Source organism: Lissotriton vulgaris, chromosome 7 (genome assembly GCF_964263255.1).
Source record: "Lissotriton vulgaris chromosome 7, aLisVul1.2, whole genome shotgun sequence".
Taxonomy (NCBI): domain Eukaryota; kingdom Metazoa; phylum Chordata; class Amphibia; order Caudata; family Salamandridae; genus Lissotriton; species Lissotriton vulgaris.
Genome location: NC_141695.1, coordinates 169,951,823 through 169,968,898, shown reverse-complemented (window position 1 = coordinate 169,968,898; position 17,076 = coordinate 169,951,823). Strand labels below are relative to the sequence as shown.

The 17,076-nt window shown below is 45.9% G+C and overlaps 2 protein-coding genes across 6 annotated transcripts in view; both read right to left on the bottom strand.

Moving 5' to 3' along the window:
- Window positions 1–17,076, bottom strand: part of LOC147701095 (uncharacterized) — a 178,538-nt gene that overhangs the window by 123,127 nt on the left and 38,335 nt on the right. For 2 of the 5 annotated variants that reach the window (XM_086929875.1, XM_086929876.1), the window contains exon 3: window positions 6,829–6,999. The exons of the other annotated variants lie outside the window; for them this stretch is intronic. The gene's annotated coding sequence lies outside the window, so the exon portion shown is untranslated. The remainder of the gene's footprint in view (window positions 1–6,828; window positions 7,000–17,076) is intronic. 5 annotated transcript variants of the gene reach the window in all.
- LOC147701096 (uncharacterized) lies at window positions 8–6,786 on the bottom strand. Its single transcript, XM_086929874.1, has one exon. The coding sequence runs from the start codon at window positions 5,640–5,642 to the stop codon at window positions 3,777–3,779; it is 1,866 nt and encodes a 621-aa protein (XP_086786000.1). The 5' UTR covers window positions 5,643–6,786; the 3' UTR covers window positions 8–3,776.

Here is a 17,076-nt window from a genome sequence, read left to right as displayed (position 1 = left end):
AATGCAAAACAGCAGGCAGGCCGGTGAGGAGTAAATAAACAAAGAACACATCACTTGCCTGCTGCTGAGATTCCTCCTTTTAATGGCCCATTGGTGAGCGCTGGATCAATGCATGGACGAGGTAGCATTCACTGGAATTTTTATGAAAAATGTAGACTTGTTACAAAACTGGCAATTTGTTTTTTGCACATCGCTAAATCCTGGAGGGTCTGAATGACAATGCTCCCAAGTATAATCATGCCCTGTGGGAAACAGTGGCCCAAACTCTGCCGGCGTACGCAAGCCATTCAGGATAGATGTGTTGCAGCAAAGTTTGTACTCTGTTGTGACTTGGACATAGCCTATTGCTTGGGTCAGGCGATTGCCATGAGTGTGGAACTATAGTGCATTGCCAAGATTGGGTATATATGGTTCTCTAAAGATACCTGAGCATTGTTAATGGACAAGCTTTTCGATGGCTCTCACCTTTTAAGCAAGAAAGCAGACTAGGCCCCAGACAGATTCCTTGGGTCTGTCTGCCTCCGCCACGCAATTTCATCACAAATCTCGTCCCCTTTTGGTTACTGTAGGGTTTTTCAATACTGCCAGCGTCAGACCCTGCTGCAAACCAAGCAGGTCTCCCAGTTCTTTCAAAGCCATGGCACATAAAGGCAAAGTCCGGGACATCATGCCCCTGAGTGACCTGCTGCTCAGCTGGTGCAGCAGCAAAACCTCTTTGTGTCCCTCCAGACACTGACTCACCCTATTGTAGGCAGTATCCAACATTTTCTCCAGTGAATTAGATTATGCCAGTGGCAGACCCCTCTCCCTATTCTACCCAGACTTAACAGTGGCGACGGATGTATTACTTCTGGGATGGGAAGGCCATATGGGAGACAGAGATTAGGGAACCCTCGTCACCGGCAGAGACCCAACTCCACAACAAGCTGTTGGAGTTGCGAGCATTTCACTTGGCGGTGAATGTCTTCCTGTCCACCATCACAGGATGGCTGGTGCAGCTTCTCACAGAGAAGACAGTCAATGACAATGGTCTCATCAGGAAGTGTCACATAAACGTGTTTCACAGCGAGCCGAGGATTCACTGGCTGCAGTTGTTTGATCTGAAGAACGGGCGCTGGAACTGCTTAGTTGAATTTGACTTCCTCCCAGGTACTATGCCCCTTAGATACAGAAGAATCCTTACTCGGCTGTATTGAATATAGTTGAGAAGCATATTGGAGAGGCCATCCAGATGAGACCATGGTAATTAACTGGAACGGTCGAAACATTGACTATACAGGGACTATTTCATATCTATACTACTAGTATAAAGAGAGAACAGAAACCTTTTGGCAAGGTAAACTCAGGAACCACAGTGCCAATCCATACACCCAATACTTTGTTGGAATCCTCAGGGTGTGTAAATGGAAGTAGGCGACATAAAATGAAAAAAAACGTAAATTAAAAAATTAAAATTTACAAACAAAGTAGACCCCTAAAACTAGCGCCGGCCGCGACGTAGCGCTGACCGCGACCTAGAAGTGCGTGATGACGACAGGCGGGGAGGAACGGTGACGAGCGGCGAGGAGTGGCGATGAAGTCCGGAGCTCGGGAGGAGCGGGGGCTCAGGTAAGGTGAGGCGGGAGGCGGGAGGTGGTCTGTGCAATGTCGGGCGGGTGGGGGCCCGGGAGTGGCGGTGAAGTCCGGAGCGCGGCTCAGGTAAGGCAGAGGCGGGAGGCAGGCGGGCGGGAGGTGGGAGGCAGGCGGGCGGGAGGCAGACGGGTGGGGGGCGGGAGGCGGTCTAGGCAATGTCGGGGTGGGCGGGGGCCCGGCTGGGCTGCTAGTAAAATATATCTTCTAAGAATCGGCCTTTGCATAACTTGTATTGTACAAAAGTATTTACACCCCTGTTTCTGTGTGCAAAATGTGGATCGGACTGTTTTATCATCATATCACTTTCATCTTGAGCACTGCAAAGTCATCACTCAACGATTTATATATACACTTGCTGCTGAGAACACAATTAGAATTTTCAGAAATAAAAAGGCCTCATCTGAGTTCTAATCTTGATAAAAATGGTGAATTAATATCTGCACAGGGCCTGCATATGTGATACAGACCTGTGAGATAATTAACTCATCGACTTCTGTATTTGTTCACAGTGCGCATGGGAAGTGCTTCTATGCGTCTAAGCTACTTACTTCTGGAGAAGAATGACGTCGACACTGAGCTGCATGATGTCTCCTACTGCACGCAGCAGGAATGCTTTAAAGATTGAGGATCCAGTCTGGCGTGTGGGAAATATTCACAAGGTGGGGAATCTGTAGATAAAGGAGTATCCACCAGAAAGAGCGTTGCTGAAGGCACGTAACTGGTTTGTTATATTTTCCTGCTGTTGTATATTATCTAATTCCGGTTGGTGAACTTCGCTTGCAGAGTTTCCCGTACTCCGCGGAGCTCGCGGAGTTCCTAAAAACTCTGCACCGTGGAGCGTAGCAAGGTTTTTTTTTCACGGTTGCGCTCGCCAATGTCTAGGTCTAGTTGGAGAGCAAAATTAACTTCCTGGAGAGATTCGTTATCGGATTTCTCAATGCGAGTGGTCGCGGCAGGTCACGCGTTGAGAAACCTTCCTTCGCATTGACAAAGCTGCCGCTCGAGTAGAAGCAGCTGCACCCTCTTGCGCTGCACATGGTGCAATTCACGATTAATTTTACAGGGCGTGACAAACAATCGGAGATCAAAATCACCACGAACGGCATGACCCAAACAAACTCTGCTGCTCATAGAACTCCACGTAGAGCGGCAGAGTTTTTTTTGACACTTTGCGGAGTTCTTCATTGAGGAACACCGCCTAGGCTTAATCTTATCATGAAAATCTAGATTTCAGACATATGTTAAGAAACAAGGGTGACCTTTTGGGTGGAGAAAATGTAAGACATTAATATTATGAATTTTTTGGTAATTAGTTGATTTTTGCGAGTGCCAACACTTCTCTGTGTCAAATAAAGACCTTGAGAGTTTTGTAACTTTCAGATACTTAAATTGTGGATTTTGTTGTAATTAAAACATTTTCAAGACCTGAAATTTCTTTGGAGGTTGCATGCGGGCAGCCTGAGTTATCCTGCAAGAGTTTCTTGATGAATCCTATTGCAACTACAATATGTGCTCTCTCATGGAAAGTCAGGTTGTTAGAAGCTTTTCTGCAACTCAAGATATGCCTTACTTTTCACCTGGTGTGGATGCATTTCTCATGTTTAGTGAGATCTCCTTTCTGAGTAAAACGTTTCTGGCTTTCCCCTCCTATATAAGGCTTTAGTCCAGTGTGAATTCTCTCATGTGAAGTGACATTGTATTTGTGATTAAACATTATCTGACATTCAGAACACACATAAGGCTTTTTTTCTCCCGTGTGAGTTCGCTCATGACAAGTGAGAAGTAATTTGTAACCAAAACTTTGCTTTTATTTCGAGCACTTATAAAGGTTTTTCCCCAGAGTGGGATCTCTCATGAAGCATAACTCTGTCTTTCAGATTCAAGCTTTTATGGCATAAGGATTTTCTCCAGTGTGGAGTTACTCATGGTGAAATAGCGCTTTTCTCTGCAACTTTTCTGGCATTCAGAACACTCATAAGGTATTTCATCAGTATGGAGTCCCTTATGGTTAGTGAGGCTGTGCCTATTGAATAGGAATTTCTGGCATTCACAGCATTGGTAATGTTTTTTCCCTGTGTGCGTCTGCTCATGTAGTTTGAGATTGCGTTTAAAATTTATGCTTTTCTGGCATTCGGAGCACTGAATCATTTTTGATGGTGAGTTTTCTTATGGTGCCTGTAACCATATCTACGTCTGAATCTTTTATGACATTTGGAGCACTGATAATGTTTTCCCCCAGTGTGGATTCTCACATGTTCATTGAGATTAGATTTTTGGCTGAAACATTTCTGGCATTCAGAGCACCTATAAGGTTTTTCCCCAGTGTGGGTTCTTATATGCTGAGTGAGATGGATTTTTCCACTGAAACACTTGTGGCATTCAGAGCACTGATAAGGTTTTTCCCCAGTGTGGGTTCTTATATGCTGAGTGAGATTGCTTTTTACACTGAAACATTTGTGGCATTCAGAGCACTGATATGGTTTTTCCCCAGTGTGGGTCCTTGTATGTTTAGTGAGTCTTCTTTTGTCACAGAAACATTTCTGGCATTCAGAGCACTGATAAGGTTTTTCCCCAGTGTGGAATCTCAAATGTGCACTTAGAAGTGATTTATCTTTGAAATCTTTTGGGCATTCAGAGCACTGATAAGGTATTTCCCCATTGTGGAATCTCACATGTGCAGTTAGAAGTGATTTAAATTTGAAATCTTTTGGGCATTCAGAGCACTGATAAGGTTTTTCCCCAGTGTGGATTCTCACATGTGCAGTTAGAAGGGATTTAAATTTGAAATCTTTTGGGCATTCAGAGCACTTATAAGGTTTTTCCCCAGTGTGGGTTCTTCTATGCTGAGTGAGACTGAGTTTGTTTATGAAACATTTCTGACATTCAGAGCAATGATAAGGCTTTTTCCCAGTGTGGGTTATTGTATGCCGAGTGAGCATGCTTCTTTCACTAAAACATTTGTGGCATTCAGAGCACTGATAAGGTTTTTCCCCAGTGTGGGTTTTTATATGCTGCGTGAGATGCCATTTTTCATTGAAACATTTCTGGCATTCGGAGCACTGATAAGGTTTTTCCCCAGTGTGGTGTTTTGTATGCCGAGTGAGCAAGCTTCTTTCACTGAAACATTTGTGGCATTCAGTGCACTGATAAGGTTTTTCCCCCGTGTGGATTCTTATGTGGCGTGTGAGACTGTTTTTTACACTGAAACATTTCTGGCATTCAGAGCACTGATAAGGTTGTTCTACAGAATGGGTTATTGCATGTCGAGAAAGACTTTCTTTGTTACAAAACCTTTCTTGGCATTCAGAGCACTGATAAGGTTTTTCCCCAGTGTGGAATCTCAAATGTGCAGTTAGAAGTGATTTAAGTTTGAAATTTTTTGGGCATTCAGAGCACTGATAAGGGTTTTCCACAGAGTGGGTTAATGCATGTCGATATAGACTCCGTTTGATACTAAACCTTTTCTGGCATTCAGAGCACTGATAAGGTTTTTCCCCAGTGTGGATTCTCATATGCTCAGTGAGATAAGATTTACTGCTGAAACTTTTTTGGCACAATGAGCACTGAGAGAGGTTTTTCCCAGTGTGGATTCTCATATGTTCAGAGAGATAAGATTTACGCCTGAAACTTTTTTGGCATTCAGAACACTGGTAAGGTTTTTCCACAGAGTGGGTTAATGCATGTCGATAAAGATGCGGTTTGATACTAAACCTTTTCTGGCATTCAGAGCACTTATAAGGTTTTTCCCCAGAGTGGATTCTCATATGGTCAGTGAAATAAGATTTACTGCTGAAACTTTTTTGGCATTCAGAGCACTGGTAAGGTTTTTCCCCAGAGTGGGTTAATGCATGTTGATATAGACTCGCTTTGATACTAAACCTTTTCTGGTATTCAGAGCACTGATAAGGTTTTTCCCCAGTGTGGATTCTCATATGCTCAGTGAGATAATATTTACTGCTGAAACTTTTTTGGCACTCTAAGCACTGAGAGAGGTTTTTCCCAGTGTGCATTCTCTCAAATTCAGTGAGATGAGATTGATGGCTGAATCTTATTTGGCACAGGTAACTTATTTCCCCAACTTGGGTTATTTTGCTTTGATTGAGGCGGGTTTGAACACTGAATTTGTTCTCACAGCACGTGTTTTTATAAAGTGTATTCCTAGAGTTACATTTAGTTTTCTCTTGCTTATATGCCACGGTACGAGTGAACCCGATTTTAGAGTTGGGCTTGTTTAGATAATGTTCAGTATTTATCTCTAAAAGAAATTTTGTGTAATCTTCTAAACAATATAATTGAGAAAAAGATGTCTAGAAGCAGCCCTGTAACACCTGTCGAAATGTTTCTAGCAGATAAAACTCTTTTGGTTATAGCCTCTCCGGCAGCAACTTATTTTGTGACTGAAGTTTTTCTCAAAACTATTTGTATAGGATCTTAGCAATGCAGTGATAAGGTGTTAGTCTGATATTTAATGATTAAACTGAGAAGTAACTTTTTACACTGACATAATGGCAGTAACTGAGAACATTAGAAAATGCACAGTACTATTGTGGCTCACCAGTCACAGAACATCGGTTATTTTACCCTTTCTATGTTTGGTGTAAGGTGTAGTTCTGAAGACGAGGATTTATTTACATTAGCTATAGTGCAACGGTGCTCATTTAATCAGTTTTTACATATCACTCCTGCACAACAGATAATGTTGAGGCGATTTACATAAAATTACAGAACAGTAGACATTAAGAAGGAAACAATCTGAGATGGTCATGAAAACAATAAAGTGGTGGATTTTTAAGGTTTTCTCCAGAATGAGCAGAGTGGGTCGAGGTGTTATATCCAGAGGCAGATAGTCTCAAACTTGTGTGACAGGTTATAAACGGTTGTTGAACAGAGGCGATTTTCCAATCTTTTGGTTGTTAATGAGTCCGCTTCGGAGTCTTCTTTCAGAGTCTTTTCTTTGGTGGTTTGCAGAAGAAACCTTTTGTTATATCTTTCTTTTATGCAGTGTGTGCTTCCTCTCTGAAATTACATGATGCTTTAGATGAACGTTATTCTGTCATGCTGAGGTAATTTGTCTTTCTGATAATATTTCAGATGAGGATGCTGTGATTGGTCTTTCTGGGATTATTTCTAATGCTGTGTGCACAGATATGGCTTTGCTCTAGGTTAATGAAATGCTAAATTAGAGACTTCACTTACAGGTATAGTACTTTCCTCAGCTCCCGCTTCCTCGCCACACCTAGATTCTGGAAATTGTTTAAACTTAGAATGCTGGATGTCCTTCAGTTTTTCAAAATAATCCTTCTTATGGCACTAACATTCAGTTGCCTGGTGCTAAATCTTGCTTTCTTCGTCCGTAATTTCAATCACCTATAGTATTAAAATTAAATAGTTAATACATAATACATGTAAATGTCCCCAAATATAATTTACAAGCCATATCAATGCAGAATTGCAGATTTTTGAAAATGTTGAGCTGTTCTTCAGTCAGAGCAGAGTGTAGAATGGTAGCCTGAGAGTACTTGGATGTAGGAGTCAGGATTTGTAGAATTTCCAACATTTTATTAAGCTCACAAAGGATAAATGTACCCTATGGACCTGTAACATAGAATCCCAAAGGCAGATATTAAAGTCATGTGGACTGGCACCATACAGATATTTAAAAAATAATCCAATAATTTATTTTTAATGTAGATGTTAGAGATGGGAATTTCCCCTCCACGGACAACAGGTGTTTTCCCCTGCCCTGAGTTACCACCTACTTGTATCTGGTACCCTCACTTTTGAGTTCTGGCCTCTGCCGCACGCAAATCTATTGTGTGTTGCAAGGACTATGCCTAGACCTATCCCTCAACTACGGTCCAGAGTATGAATCAAGGGCAATGAAATTAAGGCGTACTTTCATGAGTCAGATAGTTACTAACTGGTACTATACACCAGAGCGCGTGTATCGCTTTGACCCTCGACTTAGCGATCTGTTGTTGGAGGGAGTGGGGGGAGAAAGGAACATTGGAACACATCCTCTGGAGTTGCACCCACATACAGCCATACTGGTCCCAAGTACTGGATGAAATAGATCTTCACTTAGAAACTCGACTCCCTCGTTTTCCCTCCTATATCCTCCTGGGCCTGCCTAACCCATTGATGTATCCACTTAAATCCCGAAGGGGACGACTAATAGCGATTGCCATAAGGGCGGCCTTGCAGAACATCTTGTCACTGCCCAAATCCTTACACTCTCCGGCTGGCTTCAACGGCTTTGGATGATACTGGGTATGGAGAAACTCACACTCACACTGGCTGGTAGGGGGTCGGAGTTCCCTGAGTTGTGGCGACCCTTCTTGACCCTCCTGGTGTCCAAATTTCGAGATTTGACATGCCCCAGATATCTTCGACTACTGCGTCTCCCAGACACGCAGATTCCTAGTGACAGTTCCACAAAAATTCATACAAGACGACGCTGATCAGGGCGTAGCCTTCCCCTTTATCCCTTCCAATTTTACGTTTTTCGGTGTACAAGGGACGGGTGGGGCAGGTGGGGGGTAGTTTGGGAAATTCTTTATTTGTTCTTCTCTTGTTGATTCTGTGGACCCGCTCCATGCTTCTTGCCTGTGGTAATGTTATACATTGCGACCTTGTGGTCTCCTTTGAATTCTGTCGCGGGAGCGGACGGTCCTGTTATTCTTCTGTCTAAAAATTAATAAAGATTTAAACCATAAATATTTGGGTGTGTTTATTACAAGGGAGCCACAGGCAGGAACATACTCCAGAAATTAGACCGGCTTCGCTGGGATGCCCCACACTTGTGGGCACTCCCGCTCTCCTTACTGGGCCAAGTTGCCCTATTTAAAGTGATGACCCTCCAGGGTCTCCTGTACATCGTGCAAAAAACATCCTTTAAGATCCCACCAGACATTTTCCTTCAAAAGGTAGACTGAGAACTTTGGCTCCTGTTGTGGGATGGTTGCACTTCGTGCTTAGTAAGGTGTAGAGGGGAGATTAAGGTGGCCTGGCGGTCCGGAGCATTCTCAAGTATAACTGGGTCACGCAGCTGGTAGCAGTCAACAACCGTTTTTTTGCGGACCGCGAGGATCCTGCTTACCGGGTAGATAGATTGGTCATGGGTAAGAGAGGTTACCCCACCCTGGTGCTGTATCGAAGAAAGTATGAGTGCACTCTACCTACTCATACCCAAACAGTGGTAAGGGTGTGGAGAGAGGCTATCAAGTGTTTAAGCTGAGAAGGTAAGCTGACTGAAATTACGCCACTGTATGATGGTGATGTCTTAAGTGCAGTGGGAGGATTGCAGGGCTTCACAAAATGGGGATTGATTAGCTTAGAGTGGCCGGGCGATGTGTGGAAGGGACAGGCGTTTGTGTCCTTCACGAACCTACAGCAAAAGTATGAATTAGGTGGCTAAAAACGTTTCTTACATTTGCAGGTGGGTCACGCTCTGCAAGGTCACATCTGGGAAGGGGGGAATTTGCCTGATGCATCCCTACTGGAGGACCAGCTGCTAACTAATCCACTGACCGAAAAAGCAATCTCAACCATCTATAGGAAGTTGATCTACAATTCTCTGGATCCCTTGGGGATCTTTCAGGCAGCCATTCACCAACTTTTGTGTTTTTTAAAAACAAGCTTCCAAAGCTTGAGCTTGTTTTTAAAAACCAATAACCCTCACACTCTTGGAACTTTCTCCCTGATTAATTTTCTCCCAGGAAGTGGGATTTTTTTATTTATTTATTTATTTTACACATTTATTAAGCGCACTGTTACCCAAAAGGTGTCCTGGCGCTGGGATAACCGCTAGAGTCCGTAACGAAGTGGATTAGTGCGTGAATAGCCAGGTTTTCAGGGCCCTTCTGAAGGACAGAAGGTCGGATATCTGCCTAAGGGCCAGTGGGAGAGTGTTCCAAGCCCTAGCCGCCCCCAGGGAGAAAGACCTTCCCCCCCCAGCGAGCCTTCCTGGCTCTGGGGACTAAGATAAGTCCTTGGTCAGAAGACCTAAGCGTCCTGGTCGGCATGTACCATTGAAAGAGTGCAGTCATGCAGTGGGGGCCCAAACCCTTCAGTGCTTTGAAGACTACGCAAAGCGTCTTAAAGGCTATTCTTTTCCGCACTGGAAGCCAGTGAAGCTTTACCAGATCTTGTGCTACCGAAGAGAATTTGGAGGTTCCCGTAATCAGACGGGCCGCTGCATTTTGTAAAATTTGTAATTTGTTTAGTAGCCCCTGTTGGACATTTAGAAGCCGGCTATAGCAATAGTCTAGACGGGATATTGCCAGTCCTGTTACCACAGTCTTTCTATATAAATCAGGGATAAAGGGCAGCACTTACGTATAGTTTTCAGGATATAATACATGGAAGAAGACAGAGCGTTGACTTGGGGTCTAAAGGAGAGAGTCATCCATCAGAACCAGCAGGTTTTTCACCTTAGTGACTGGAGAGGGTGGTGTCCCCAATTCATCAGGCCACCATCTTGGGGACCAAAAGTTGTCTTTGGCCCCGAATAACAGGATTTCAGTCTTCGCTGAGTTCAATTTAAGACAATTTTCTGCCATCCAGGTACTCACCTCACGCATACATTCCCTGAACCTGTCCGCTGTGTCATCCACTCCACCCGGTAGCAGAGACACTACAATCTGAGTGTCATCTGCAAAAGATGTTACATTAAAGCCGAAAGATCTTATAACTGGCGCCAGGGTGGAGACGTACACATTAAAAAGGGTCAGGCTCAGGGAAGATCCCTGAGGGACTCCACAGGGGAGTGCAAAAGGGGCCGACTCAAGAAAGGCCTGCAAGATCTTGATTCCATTCCCTCAACCTCACGGTGGACCGTGTCGAAGGCCGCGGACAAATCCAACATAATCAGGGCGGCTCTGCCCCCTGCATCCATCACTTGTCTTATGTCTTCCGCCGATTTTATCAGGGCTGATTCCGTGCTGTTAAAAAGAAATTTTCATCACGGCTGCCAGGTATTCCCTGGTGGTCCTGAACAAGAGAAAAATACATCAGACTGCCTGATCTAGAGAGTAGGGGCCGTCCGATGTATTTACACCAATGGCACTCAAGTAAGGCTGGACACATAACAATCCAGCTGACTTGCACTAGGTCAGGCAGACCATCCGTTTGTTGGACAGGATACTCCACCACACTTGTGAAGGAGTACCCTGCTCACCAAACTCTAAATCAAGACCTTTATCTTGTCTGTGCTATGCATGTATCTCTAGGTCTGCTTCATTATGTCCATCAGTCTTTGTATTAGTTACCTGTTATTGAGGCTTGTGTGTTTAGTACAGCGTAATCTTATGGTGTGTGTGTGGGTTTATTTGAACCCTGCGGTTTAATTTGCACTTGTTGTTTATGCGGTGTTATGTGGTGTTGTCACACCCTTGTAATTATAAAAAGTATGTGACAGGCGACCAGGAGCCTCTTGCCCGTGACTTCTGAGGAAGTAATGGTGCACAGTTAACAGCAGCAACATTGCAAAGTGTCAAGAGCCTGATTTAGAGTTTGCTGGCCGGGTTACTCAGACACAAACGTGACGGATATCCTGGCCGCCATATTACCAGCACCACTGAATATAATATATGGGAGCCTCATTTCTTTCTTTCGTACTTTCTATCTCCCTTGTTTTTATTATCTTTATTTTACTCTTTTTTTGTCTTTCTTATTTCCTTTTTCTGTTTCTCTCTATTCCTGGTTTATCTTTCATTCATTTCTTAATTTAAGAGTGCTCAGCCTCCTAAAGCATTTGATTAATTCATTTGCATTTCTTCTTTCCTGTCATGGGGATGACTGCACAGATATCCTTACAAGTAGGATCTTATGAATTCTGCATGAAACTATTTACTAATGGTCCTAATTGAAAGTGTCATTTAGAAGTTGAATATATGTTTCTTATGTGAGGTAGGGTGGGTAAGTGTGAGAATGTCTGTGAGAGAGAGAGACAGAGAGAGTGTCTGCGTCTGTCTGTCTATGTCTGAGTGTGTGTGAGTACTTAAGCATGGGGAGCCGGCCCTCACTATACTATCAATCAATCAATCAATACATTTATAAAGTGTGCTACTCACCCGCGAGGGTATCAAGGCGCTGAAGAGGGGGCCTACTGCTTGAATAGCCAGGTCTTGAGGTGTTTCCTGAAGGTGAGATGGACCTGAGTCAGTCGTAGGTGTGTGGGGAGGGAGTTCCATGTCTTGGCGGCCAGGTAGGAGAATGATCTTCCTCCCGTGATGGTTCTGCGAATCCGTGGGATGGTGACGAGGGCAAGGCTGGTGGAGCGGAGCTGGCAGGTAGGAGTGTAGAACGTGAGGCGGTTGTTGAGGTATTCGGGGCCCATGTCGTGGAGTGCTTTGTGTGTGTGGGTGAGCAGCCTGAACGCGATCCTCTTGCTGACGGGGAGCCAGTGCAGGTCTCTCAGGTGGGCAGATTTGTGGCTGTGGCAAGGGATGTCGAGGATGAGTCGCGCTGAGGGGTTCTGTATGTGTTGAAGACGTTTCTGAAGATTGCCTGTGGTTCCTGCGTAAAGGGTGTTCCCGTAGTCCAGTCGGCTGGTGACGAGGGCCTGGGTGACCGTCTTCCTGGTTTCGGTGGGGATCCACCGGAAGATCTTTCGGAGCAGGCGCAGGGTGTTGAAGCATGAGGATGAGATGGCGTTTACTTGTTTGGTCATCGTGAGGGAGGAGTCCAGGATGAATCCCAGGTAGCGTGCATGGTCCGTGGGTGTCGATGCGGTGCGCTGTGGGCCATCAGGAGTTATCCCAGGCGGATGGGGTTTGTCCGAGTAAGAGGACCTCCGTCTTGTCTGAGTTCAGTTTCAGCCGACTGAGCTTCATCCATTCTGCAACGTCTTTCATTCCTTCCTGGAGGTTGGTTTTGGCGGTGGCTGGGTCTTTGGTGAGGGAGAGTATCAGCTGGGTGTTGTCGGCGTAGTAGATGATTTTGAGGTTGTGTTTGTGTGCTATGGCGGCGAGGGGGCTCATGTAGATTTTGAAGAGGGTTGGGCTGAGCAAGGAGCCTTGGGGTACGCCGCAGATCTTGGTGGCCGCAGAGCGGAACGGCGGGAGGCAGACTCTCTGGGTTCTGTTGGAGAGGAACGAGGTGATCCAGTCCAGGGCTTTTCCTTGGATCCCAGTGTTGTAGAGGTGGGTCTTTAGGGTGCGGTGGCAGACGGTATCAAAGGCGGGTGAGAGGTCTAGGAGGATGAGGGCGGTTGTCTCCCCGTTGTTCATCAGGGTCCTGATGTCGTCGGAGGCAGTGGTGAGGGCGGTCTCGGTACTGTGGCTGGCTCGAAATGCGGACTGGGATGGGTTGAGAGAGTTGTTTACCTTGAGGAATGCAGTCAGCTGTTTATTGACGGTCTTCTCACTGACTTTAGCCGGGAAGGGAAGAGGAGAGATGAGGCGGATGTTCTTGAGGTTTTTAGGGTCTGCTGTGGGTTTTTTCAGAAGGGCGTTGATCTCTGCATGCTTCCAGCTCTCTGGGAAGGTGGCTGACGCGAAGGAGTTGTTTATGATGTTCCGGAATTGGGGTGCGATGATGGTGTCGGCTTTGTTGTAGATGTGATGGGGGCATGGGTCAGAGGGAGAGCCAGAGTGGATGGTGTTCATGACGTGGGTGGTGTCTTCTGTGCTGATGGGGGTCCAGGCGCTGAGGGTGGTGTTGGGGGTCGTTGGTTTGGTGACTGGAGGCGGATTCTGGGCATCAAAGCTTTTGTGTATATCTGCGATCTTACGGTAGAAGAACGTGGCGAGGGAGATGCAGAAGTCTTGCGACGGTGTGATGTTGTTGCTGACGCAGGGGTTGGAGAGCTCTTTTACGATGTTTAAGAGTTCCTTGCTGTTGTGGGTGTTGTTGTCCAGCCGCTCTTTGAACGATGTCCTTTTGGTGGTACGGATCAGCTGGTGATGTTCGCGAGTGGCGTTCTTGAGGGCAGTCATGTTTTCTGTTGTCCTTTTATGGCGCCAGGTTTTTTTGAGAGTACTGCAGGATTTCTTTGAGTCTTTGAGGGCGTCGGTGAACCATGTGGTTTTCCTGTTGCTGGTCGTGCCTGGGTCTACACCAAAAAGAGGTATAGTGTGCAGAAAGTACAGTGGATCCCCAGAGATTTTCAGAGGCTAAAGTAGATAATCTTATTGCTCTTTTGTGGTAGTGTGGGGGAGCAGTATACAAAGGTAGTTTTAAGCATTTGTTGTATACACAGTGGCAATAAATGACACATACTGTTGTACACACAGTGGCAATAAATGACACACACTCAATGAATAAATCTGAGACCAATTCATGAAATGACAATTGGTTAGATTTATTTTGCAGACCTACAGAATTTCATCTTGAGTAAATACGTTTTGCAATAGAAATATGTTCAATATAAAAAGTGGAAAATTAGTGCAATTTCCAGACTTTGCAATGTTAACCTATGGGGTGAAGAAAACATTCAACATATGTATAGAAAAAATCTACTTACAAGACCATTCTACGAAAGTTAAGGTCAGTATTGGACAAGGTTCCGTTCAGAACCAACAGTGCACCACCAGCAGCACAGGGGCGCCCAAGTGCAGGTGCAAGGTTGGAAACCCCATACAAATTAAGGGGGACTTGGGCAATCGGACAGAGGCTGCTTACAGGTAAGTAACAGCGGCTTGGGTGAACGAGTCTCTGGGGGTTGAGGCCAACACTGGACATGGCCCAAGGCAGCACCATGACTACACCACACCACCAGCGGCACAGGGACATAGGGTGCAAGATGCCAACACAGCATCAAAGACAGGTCAAATTGGAAAAGGTCTGCAGGCTCAGGACAGGAGGCCGGTCGAAGGAAACCAAAAGCTGTCATCGTATGTTTTGATTCTTGAGGATGTAGCAACACCTTTTGTCCTCTTCACCAAAACCCAGGACGGATGGTTGCAGGGATGCCTTTTGGTGTCAGAAAAGGCATACCAGAGCACGTCAAGGTCGAGAGGGTCTCCTTGCAGAGGCTACAGGTAACGTTGAGGAGTCCAGAAGAGGTCCGCTCATGGTGGACTCTCGCTCTAGACTGACTGGGAGCGATGCTCTAGAAAGGAGCTAATCTAACTAAGCGCTGAGCCCTGAATGCCAGCCTCCTTGACATGGTCCACCAAGATACCATGGTCGACAGTGTCAAAGGCAACTGAGAGATCCAACAGCACCAGGGCCTGAGGAGTACCTCTGTCAGCCCTATCTCGCAGGGAGTCCAATATCGCCAGTATTACGGTCTCCGTTGAGTGGGCAGGCCGAAAACCAGCTTGGTGTGAGTCGAGATAGTTTGATTGTTCAATAAAATTGGATAGGCACTTCACCACATGAGCCTCCAGTACCTTTGCCAGGTACGAGAGCAAGGAGACTGGGCTGTAATTCAACAGGATCTGGGGTCTGCCCCTGATTTCTTCAGAAGGGGAACCACAATTGCCTCTTTAAAGGCCTTAGGGACACAACCCTGGAATAGGGACTCATTCAGAAGAGAGAGGGCTGGACCCGGGAGGCCGGTGAAGGCTTCTTTTAGGACGTGTGGTGGGCAGCAGTCCGTAGGAGATCCAGATTTTACTTTAGACAAAAGGTCCTGGAACACCTGTGTACAGTAGTTCTCTGCAATCTTCTCTGCTGGTGCAGATCGGTAGTGCCCAGCTCTTCTTAGGTGGTCAGGAACTGAAGTTCATGGACTGGGGATGCCACCTAAAAACTAGATTTAAGGGTGTTACAAGGGAGTGACAGGTGGTGTCCAATGGGCCCTTTGCCTGGGGTGTATAGGCCCTCTAACATGCCCACCTTCTGTGAGAGGAGGACACAGTCCTAGCCCTAACTGGATAAGTCCCATCATCTTCAAGATGGTGGGCACTGAAAAGTGTACTTGACCTAGCCTCCAGCATCCGAGGGCTAGGGTTGAAAGAGGGGGGCACATCGCCTATTCTATCAAAGGTTTCCGGCCTGTCCAGACACTAAAAAGGGGGTGAGGACAGGATGGAGGCCAGCTCCTTCGAACAGGAGAGGCTGGGGTCACATTACAAAGGCAAGACCTCTGAAGCTCCCCACCACGGATTGCTCTTCCTGTCCAGGGGGAGATGTGAACACCTCCACCCAGGAAAGGAATTGTTCTCAGCCTCAGAGTGAGGAAATATAAATTTTTGGTCATGTTATGTTCCCTAGCGCGTACCCCACCGACTCCATGTACCAGCTTAAAGTGCATGTAACTTCCCTCCTGTGTCAGCTATGAAGACGCAAATACATTTGCGTCCAACGTTAACTTGTCCTCTTTCAGATCCACCCTGAATGGATTATATAGTCCGTTCCTAAGTATGCTATGCCACTGTCTTTTTGTAGTGTACTTTACATGTTTTCCTGCTCTGGCAAAGTAGGCCCTGAATTTCTGCCATCGAGCCTCTTTTCTGGCTTTTGACTCTGACAGCCTCTGCCCAGGCTACCTCTGTACCCGTGAACTCTGACTTACTTCCAGCGCGGCCCCTCGCGCTCAGCTCAGCCTGTTTTCTGCCAAGACTGACTATAACCTTCGAGTTATCTGTTCCGCTCCTCGAAAATGCATTCCTGCCTACTAGCTTCAGTAAACATCCTCCCCAGCTGCAGAGCCAAAGGGCCGACCTGTCTCAGTGCAAGTAATTCATAGCTTCTGTTACCATGCTTCCATGGAAGGCCCCGTGCCCCCACGCTTCTCATGCAGACACTTAGGCGCTTACACATACATCCACAGTTAGCATAGAATAGCTTCTGCCCTAGAGACCTTTCCGCCCAGATAATATGGTTCCTAAACATCAGATATCAGATATGATAGAAGTACAAGTTGATCTGACATGCCAGACTTCTGTCTCTTTCCGTCAGTGTAAATGTCAAGTCCCCTGCACCCTCCAGCTTCACGTCATTCACACGTCATGCAGCTGCGCGCGCATCCAAGCTTCCGATTTCTGCTGACATTGCAACTTTTCTGTTAGCACCACCCCTTGGTGCCACCCACTTGCGTCACCTATCAGTGACATTTCTAGTTCACGCCTAGTTCACGCCTCTTGATTACGTACTAGTACCACGTGTATACTGTTATCTTGTCTTCTCTCAGCTGTTACGCCTCTTGCACTGTTGCTTATGATGTGAATTAAGTATATAAGCTATGTATTGTCAATAAAATGTAGCGCGCTCTATCCCTTCTGACACCCCTGTGGTGTTCAGAATCCGATATCCTGGTCATGACCATTCCTTTTTAAGGAATAAAACCCCTAAGAACTCTAACACCACGGACTCTGTCTTTTTTCATCCGATCTGAGTTATTATTGATTAAGTACTTACCTGCATAGAAATTAAGAGAGTAAATTAATTATTTACGTCATTTTGGCGCCCGAATAGGGACCCCTCCCCCACCTCACGCGCCGGTTGGCGCATTGCAAGCTCTGTCCCCTGCCGTCAGTTAGACGGAACCTACGC